The 8869-nt window shown below is 46.3% G+C and overlaps 1 protein-coding gene across 2 annotated transcripts; it reads left to right on the forward strand.

The window, feature by feature from the left end:
• Positions 1-1123: 1123 nt before the first annotated feature.
• On the forward strand, positions 1124-4480 carry LOC123149810 (translation initiation factor IF-2). Of its 2 annotated transcripts, none has more exons than XM_044569547.1 (5): positions 1124-1722; positions 1838-1933; positions 2033-2081; positions 2172-2295; positions 4189-4480. In XM_044569547.1, the coding sequence occupies exons 1-4, from the start codon at positions 1195-1197 to the stop codon at positions 2264-2266; spliced, it is 768 nt and encodes a 255-aa protein (XP_044425482.1). In that variant the 5' UTR covers positions 1124-1194; the 3' UTR covers positions 2267-2295; positions 4189-4480. The 2 variants fall into 2 exon arrangements, with proteins under 2 accessions (XP_044425482.1, XP_044425483.1); XM_044569548.1 differs by lacking the exon at positions 4189-4480 and adding an exon at positions 3387-4182.
• The last annotated feature ends 4389 nt before the right edge of the window (positions 4481-8869 follow it).

The raw sequence follows: 8869 nt of genomic DNA on the forward strand, positions 1-8869 counted from the left end.
CTCCCGCCTACCAACACTGCTAGCTCGCGTTCAAAATTCAAAATCTCGAAGCAGACCATTCTTCTTCCTCCCCCACCCACGCGACTCAGAGCAAGGTAGCCATGAGGAAGGCGCCTGCAGCGGCCGCGAAGCCCAAGCCGAGGGAGAGGGGGAAGGCCAAGCCCAAGACAAAGGCCAGCCCTGACTCCCTCTCCGGTGCCTCCTCGCCGTCCGGCGTCAGCGACGGGTCTCCCTCCCCCTCTCCCGTTCACTGATGAATTTGATGGTAGATAGGTAATATGGAGCTGGCGGACCTCAGATTCAAAGTGGAATAGGAAGAGTAGGGGAAACGGTAGTGCGGATGGGAGGGATGAGAATGGGAGGCTAGATAGGCTTAACATAAGTCCAAAACAAACCAATAGGCCGCATTCTACGCGGGCTGGCATGCCAAACACGCTGCCGTGTCGGCCCGTACATTGAGCCTGTGTCGGGCAAGGGAGGGCAACAGTCTTACCGGCCTAGCACAACCTGTGTACTTGCTGTGCCTGGCCCGGCTCATTTGGCCAGGCCTGCTAGTGGGCCAACGAGCCCACCTGCTCTCCTAGCCACCCGAGTATAGGTGGCCAAACGGGTCGGGATAGCTGGGTTGGCCCGGTAACACGGCCGACACGACACGACCCAGTCACGGCATGACACGTGCTAAACAGGCTTGGCCCAGCACGCGGCACGCCAAGGGCCGTGCCTGGGCCTAGAGGCGGAGCACGCGGGCCGGCACGACACGACCCGATTTTTGATTTTGATTATTTTTATTTTATACATCTCTATATGGCCTAGTAGGTAAAAATAGGCTAAAAATGTCCCGTGCGCCAAATAGCAGGCAGATTAGTGGGCCTGGCATGCTGGTGGGCCGGCCCGATTAACAGATGGGCCGTGCCTGGGCTGCAGGCTGCAGCACACGGGCCGACACGACACAACCCATATAATAATCGTGCCTTGGCGAGCTAGGCCGTACCAGGCACAATTAGGATGGGCTGTGCCGGGCCGGGCCCGGCACCGTTTGGCCAGCTATGCACCCGAGCCACGAAATTTCAAATTCCAACCATATAAAGCTTTCCTCCCCCCTACCAGCACTGCTAGCTCGCGTTCAAAATTCAAAATCTGGGAGCAGACCATTCTTCTTCCTCCCCCACCCACGCGACTCAGAGCAAGGTAGCCATGAGGAAGGCGCCCGCGGCGGCCGCCAAGCCCAAGCCGAGGGCGAGGGGGAAGGCCAAGCCCAAGCCCAAGCCCAGCCCTGACTCCCTCTCCGCCGCCTCCTCGCCTTCCAGCGCCAGCGCCGGGTCTCCCTCTCCCGTCGCGCTCGGCCGCGGCCTCCCCTCCGCCTCCAAGCCCAAGCCCAGGGCGAGCGCGAGGGTGAGGGCCAAGCCCAAGGGGAAGGCCAGCCCCGACTCCCTCTCCGGCGCCTCCTCGCCGTCCGACGCCAGAGCCGGGTCCCCCTCCCCCTCTCCCGTCGCAGTCGGCCGCGGCGGCTTCCTCTCGCCCGCCTCGCTGGCGACGCCCAAGGCCAGATCCCCCCTCACCGCGGCGGCCACGTCCACGCCGGCCTCCGTGTCCTCCGTCGGCGACCTCAGGAGCCTCGCCGCCTCCAGCCTCGCCGCGCTCAAGCGCCGCCTCGACGCGCTCCACGCCGACAACGCCCGTGACCTCGAGGCCTCCCACTCGCGGATCTCCAAGCGCATCAAGGTGACCGACCACCTCTCTCATCCCCTTTGCCATCCATCCTTAGCGCGTCGATCGATCGATCCTGAGTTGTGATTGTGATGGATCCCCTTCCGTGCGTGCGTGCTCTTCACTTCAGATGCAGACGCAGAGCTGCGTGCAGATGTCGGAGGAGGTGGACAAGGAGCATAAGAAGATGCTCGACAAGTACTCCCAGCAGGCCGAGGAGATGAAGGTACACTTCTCCTTCGATTCGATCCATGTCTGATCCTGAATTCTGTGTGGATTTGGAGCCTGAAATTGCCATCCTACTGTCGGTGTGGATTTCTTGCAGGCATCGTACAAGAAGTTGATGACAGATGTGCAGTCGTCTTCGGCTCGTGGTACTGCAGCGAGCAGAGGCATCTGTCTATCTGAATTTTACTGCACTTCAATCTCAATTTTACTAACTTGGTTGCCAAATAACTGGTCAGTGTGCAAGGTGACCTTACCTGAGATGGGAAAGTCCGTGGCCAGAGCTATCGATGGCTTGCGCACTCGCTACAACATCCCAGCTACAACAGCTTAGCATACAGTTTCTGCTACGTCTCTGACTTGGTAATCACTTCTCCTGTTTCGAAACTGACATATGAGTTTGGTCATGTTCAGTGAATGTATGAGTGTTTGTCCATGAAAACCAACAGGTGTAGCATCTACCATGGATATTAATTGTTGGTTACAGGTTACCAAAGTGTTGTAGTTCATTGTTATGCAGTTCTAGTAGCAGTCATAATATCAAGGGCGTATAAGAGATCACTAGAGCCTAGATGATCATATGCTTTCGGAAGGTTTTACTTGCTTGGTTGATTAGTACTTTTGCGTAGAACACACTCTGGGCTGTGTATAATGGGTATCTTTCTATACAATGTTGGCTTGGATATTCCAGGAACTTATTTCAGTTGGCATTAGAAGTATCAATCGTGGGTTTCAAACTAATATCCAGAAATTTGTGCTCTAAATGCAGAGGTTTTAGTATGTATTAGACATATATGAATTGGTCACACTTCCAAAATCTGTTTCCATGAGTGTGCTAGCTGTAATTGTTTATGGTACTTCTTTCCATCTGTGGGCCAGCTTAGCATACGTCTCTGACTTGGTAGTCACTTCTCTTGTTTCGAAATTGACATATGAGTTGGTCATGTTCAGTAAATTTCATGAATGTATGAGTCTTTGTCCATGAAAATCAGAGGTGTAGTATATATGTACCAGGAATAGTAATTATTGTTGGTCATGTTCAGAAGCTTTTACTTGCTTGGTTGATTATTACTTAATGGGTGTCTCTAATCCAGGTGAACATCAACAATGTCTTAGATGTTGGCTTAGATATCCAGGCACTTATTTCAGTTGGAATTAGAAGCATCGATCATGGGTTTCAAACTAATATCCAGAAATTCATGGTCTAAATGCACATGTTTTAGTATGTATTAGACTTGTATGAGTTGGTCATATTTCAAAAATATGTTCCTCTGCGTGTGCTAGCTGTACTTTTTTGTGCTACTTCTTTCCATCTTAATTTATTTGGGTGTAATTACATAGTAATTGCAGTTATTCCAACAAATCCTGTCATGTGAATACTATTGGCTAAGCGAATATGCTATCAATCTTCCTCTGATTCCATTGTGTTTGTGTTGTTTACATTCTTTCTTCAGCAACTAGTATCAGTCATAACATCAAGGTCGGAGCAGAGATCACTAGAGACGGTCATAATAATCTACCAGGGATAGTAATTGTTGGTTACAGGCTACCAAGTGTTGCAGTTCATTGTATATGCAGTTCTAGTACCAGTCATGATATCAAGGAAGGATAAGAGACCAGTAGAGCCTTTCAGAAGCTTTTACTTGCTTGGTTGATTAGTGTTCTTGTGTAGAACAGTTCATTGTATAATGTGTGTTTCCAATCCACGCAAACATCCACAATGTCGTAGATGCTGGCTTGGATATTCCAGACACTTGTTTCTGTTCGAATTAGAAGCATCATGGGTTTCAAACTAGTATCCATAAATTGGGGTCTAAATGCACACATTTTAGTATGTATTAGATTTGTATGAGTTGGTTATACTTTCAAATCTGTTCCTCTGCATGTGCTAGCTGTACCTGTTTATGGTACTTCTTTTTATCTTTAATTACTTGGGTGTAATTACATGATAATTGCTGCTATTCCAAGAAATTCTGTTATGCGAATACTATTGCTAAACAAGTAAGCTATCTCCAGGACCATCACACATTCAGTTATGAAATCTTTCTCTGATTCCATTGTGTATTGTTTGCATTCTTTCTGCAACAGTTGCTTCTCATGTCCCCCTTTTATTTTAGCAAAGCTGGACCATATGTATAGAAATCATGTGCTATTTATGTTTACTTCTATGCCGATATCCATTTTCTTTACACAGTTGTCCCGCTTTCTTGTGGTAACCTTTATGTAGCTGAATCTTTTCTGTATTTTCTGTAACAGGTACATGCCCTTCTCCTGATCAACCTGGCTGCTGAATTCCTGGACTCATGGCAGCAGAAAACTCGCACATTTGTCAATAACAACTGTTACTATCATACACTTCTTGCTACAGTCTCTTCGTCAGCTACGTCAAAACTCGTTACGTTCAGTCCAATATATGGGGCTCGTAAGCTACGTGAAAACTTCCGTTTGTACCTAGGATTGGATCATGCTATGAACTTATACCTTGTATTATATGAATTGACGTCAGTCGGTTGATTAATCCGTTGGATATCGGAAGTTTGCTGAGTTCTGTTGTGTCTTCGCATCTTTCTTTCTTCCTCGTTTCTTTCTTGCTGGTTTACATGTGCTCTTCACTCAGGACTTGGTTGCTGTGAACTGAAGTATCTGGCCGGGGACTAGTCACCGTTTAATCTGATTCATCTAGAGAAGCTTGTGAGATAACATTTTCAGATGTTTTGGACATTTTTGCAAGGATTCGTCTGGACCTCAGCTCCAAGAATCTGCTGATGGCTTACCGTCGTTGTTTCTGTGGCATCTGTGATATGTTCCTTCTGGCTATGCGTGTCAGTATAGACAGTACTGATATGGTTCTATGATACAATCCTGGTACACCGAATCTTCGTAGATTGCTTATTTTGATATGAATTTGACAAGAATGCGGGCATGGATGTCACACTGTGCCATGACATGGTGACAGCATGGCAGCGACCAACGTCATTGGGCGGCATGGCAATCCGACGGAGTATCTTGTCAATGATCTCGTCGCCGTCCTCGGGCAGGTCCTTGAGCAGGGTGGCACCTTTACTATCTGGCATCATGCCCGTCGAGTCGAGTCAGCTGAAAAGACGCGGCAAGCAAACTTTAGTCCACCCATGGCTAACTCCTTCAGAGACGAGCAGCTTAAAATCAAGTAGAGAAGCAATTAAACTGATAGAAAGCTTGACTCTTGCATTGATCAGTTATGATAATTACTGTTACAAGGGCATTTACACATGACTTAAGAACAGAGTGACAACTACTGAAGACAAAGTGAAAGGCAAATACATCATAGCTTAACCTAAACTAGAAGAGGAAGGCAAGACCCTCGGAGGGTCTAACGGCGGCGGCGAGCTGCTTTTTTTTTTTGAAAATGAGGTTGACTCCGGCCTCTGCATCGATAGATGTACAAAATCATCTTAATTAAATTATTCAACAAAGATGTGACAAGAACATACACCAACAAGCCGAAGCCACAACTCCACACCTACAAACTTGACAATGGGGATGCCATCATGCCCCCACCATCTAGAACCGGGGAAATGGCGGAGCCGCCCACATGACGTACCGAGCGTGGACATCCGGTCCAGCAGACCCAGCACGTGTATCATATGCACACGCTTCCGAAGCCGCCCCTACAATGGAGAGGCCGAGCCATCTCCATGGTAGAGTCCGCATTATCCTTTCCCAGCCAGCCGTCAATGCCGCCACGGCTCCAAACAGCGCCACTGCCCTGTGCTTGTCCATCAAGACGCATTCGTCGCCAAGACACCGCGCTGCACCATGCCGCCGAGACCCACAGTCGTCGATGCAGTAGATGCCACACTGCTCCACCTCGTGACGACTCCAGCAAGCATATGCTCCAAAATGATGCCCTCATGAGGGATAAACGGCACCGACAACACCGGCATCGTTCGATCTGGAGACCTAGATCAAGGGTTTTCCGTCAGAACAACCCGAGCTAGGAGATAATGACTGCATTGACGATGCCTTCAACAAGGTAATGACACATAGACACCATCATCACCCGCCACGACCAAAGTCGGAGCTCAGTTTTCAATGTTGCCCACTTCTCCCCAATTCGCAGCCAGTTGGATCGGCACTAATTTTCGTAGATCGGCTCTGTAACGACAAGGATCTGGACGGGCTCTATATCCATGGCCCATTGCCCACCAGAGCACGCCCACCACACAAGCCATGGAGGCAACGTCCACCACCGCTGTGCTGCCTTCGTAGTCACGACGACACGACCATCGTCGAAGTCGCTCGGAGCCGCCGTCCTGGACTCGTCCGGCTAGGCATGTTCGGAATTTGCCCACTTCGAAATTTGCACGCATGGAGAAAAATTCAGATTTTTTTAATATTGTTTACTATTTTTAATTTTACTATTCATGAGGGTGCGTATGAGCTAGCAAGCAGAAACTATGTCCCTGGTGTTTTTGCATCTCATGGCCTAGAATTGGAATGATACTCTCTTGGAGGGTGTGGTGAATAAGCAACATGCAATACTGACTTATTCCATTCCTGGTTGAAGGAAGTTGAATAAAGTTGTCTTTGATGCCTCCATCGTTGACAGGTCAATCCGGCACTTGAAGGCCCATATTTTAGCCTCGTAATCCTGCATCACCCAGATATTGGTAGAAGTTAGCCGGGGAGTCAAGCCATCTAATAAAGCAAGTGTACCCTAATTGTCGAACAACTTCCCACCAAGGCATGAATGGGATGGACCACACATCCATCGGAATGACCATGATTCTACGTTGAATAAAATAATGTCTCCACCGCCTCCCATCATGTGCCTGGCACCATAAATACGCTAGTGCAGTCCCATGGTGGTAGACTCGTGGTAAATAAGAAAACATTGGTGTGGATAACCGAATTACAGATGTACAACTAGTTATCCCAAGAGAATATAACGAGTCCATCACAGGAGCCTTTGCGACAATCTTGAGAATGGTGTTCGAAGCCCCGGAGGAAAGTTCCGAGCTGCTGATGGGCAACAGCATCACGAACAACGACGAGGGTGGTCGGCCGCCTGTGGCCATTGACAATGCGGAGCAACGGCTAGCAGCCGTGGTGCTGACGCAGGAATCCGGGTATGGATGTCACACCGCGTCATGACATGGTGATGGCACAACAACGGCCGATGTCCTTTGGCGGCAACCTATGTGTATTTTTTTCAATGAACTTCTCGGGCAGGACCTCGGGCAGGGTTGCACCTCTCTTTCCCAGCATCATAGTACTCCGTCGACTTCGTTCGGTTGGAAAGACACAACAAGACTTAGTCTAACAACCGCTTGAATCAAGAGCTTAGTAATCATTATTCTTAATGAGGCTATAAATACAATTATTAAGACGGGTATATTTTCAAATGACGAGAGAGTTCCAAGTCTTAATTTTTTGGTATTATTTTTTGACAGAAAGACTGTAAGGGAAACCCCTACAGTATAATTGGTGCAACAAACCTAAATTGGAAGTATCATGCCTTTAACCTGGGTGAGCGGGAAGGCATCAGCCCCTTCCCACCACTAGGCTATGCCTTAGTCTGCAATTTTTTTTGAGTGTTATCTCGGCCATAGTTTTGTCTTAGACTTCCCCACTTCCAATTTCAGTGTTATCTCGGCCAGTAATCCTCCATTTATTGTTTGGTGTGTTGCTCTGCTCTATCCCTCTCTTGATGCATCGGATTGTATATCAAATGTCCTCATGTCTTCAAATTCCACTTTTTATTGCTGCAGGTGGCCAGGCTAAGATGATGTTTCCGTCTTGTGGAAGATGCACACTGTGCGATGAATACAACTACAAAAATTCGGAGGATGAAAGTAAACATTTAGGTGATTTCCAAAACGAGATGGTAAGTAATTCCTATTGTTAGAATTAGTGCCACTCCGTCATGTTTTGTTTCTTATGCATTTAGGCATTTAGCTACTTACCTAAGCATTAATGACACATTTACATGGGTCTTTATTATATATTGACAACTGCAAGTAATGAACATGTGTAGGACGTGGGGAGAGTGGATGCAACCAACTCAAGACTTGGTGTTCGCTAGTGAAAACACAGTGATAGCTAAATCGAATTATACACTGAACTGAAGCCAAATAGACTAGTGAAGATAGAGTGATGGCTAAACTGGAGCCACATACATTGTTGTGAATATATATATATATATATATATATATATATATATATATATATATATATATATATATATATATATATATATTTAAACTGTTCATCCCACATTTCAAAAACTTTCATGTTGTGTAAAAAACTTTGCTCAAGTTTTAGAAAATGTTTGTACCATTCAAAAATAATTATGTGAAATTTCCAAGCTATTTGCTCGTTTCATGAAAATGTACGTTGCATTTCGAAAAATGTTATACAATGCAAGAAATGTTTCGTGCACATCAATATCAATGTATGTTATAGTTAAAAGAGCTACAAACAAAAGGCATGTCAAGGGAAAAGAAAAACAGAAGTCATGACCATTCAGATGTACCCCTTGTGAACAGCAAAATCGAAAACAATAGTGAAAGAAATAAAAAACTGATTTATTTTGAACAAACATTGACGAATTCTCAACATGCGTGAATTTTTTATTAAAAAACAACACATGGAGCATCAATGTACTTTTTTCTATGGAAGCATATTGACATGTTGTTTCTTCATGGAAATTTGCACACATGTTTAGAATTGCTTAATGTACATTCATAAAAAAAATTCAGATTTTATAGATTTTGTTTACTATTTTTTCATTTTACTATTAATGAGGATGCGTATGAGCTCGCGAGGAAAAACTTAATGTCCCTGCTCTTTTTGCATCTCATGGCCTAGGATTGGAATGATACTTCCTTGGCGGGTGTGGTGAGTAAGCAAGATGCAATACTAACTCATTCCATTGTTCACAATACCATAGGGT

Source organism: Triticum aestivum, chromosome 7A (genome assembly GCF_018294505.1).
Source record: "Triticum aestivum cultivar Chinese Spring chromosome 7A, IWGSC CS RefSeq v2.1, whole genome shotgun sequence".
Lineage (NCBI taxonomy): Eukaryota > Viridiplantae > Streptophyta > Magnoliopsida > Poales > Poaceae > Triticum > Triticum aestivum.

Coding starts and splice junctions, on each gene's coding strand:
- LOC123149810 (XM_044569547.1), top strand. CDS start 1,195: ATGAGGAAGGCGCCCGCGGCGGCCGCCAAGCCCAAGCCGAGGGCGAGG. Junction 1,723..1,837: donor GGATCTCCAAGCGCATCAAG/GTGACCGACCAC, acceptor TCTTCACTTCAG/ATGCAGACGCAGAGCTGCGT. Junction 2,082..2,171: donor GCAGTCGTCTTCGGCTCGTG/GTACTGCAGCGA, acceptor ATAACTGGTCAG/TGTGCAAGGTGACCTTACCT.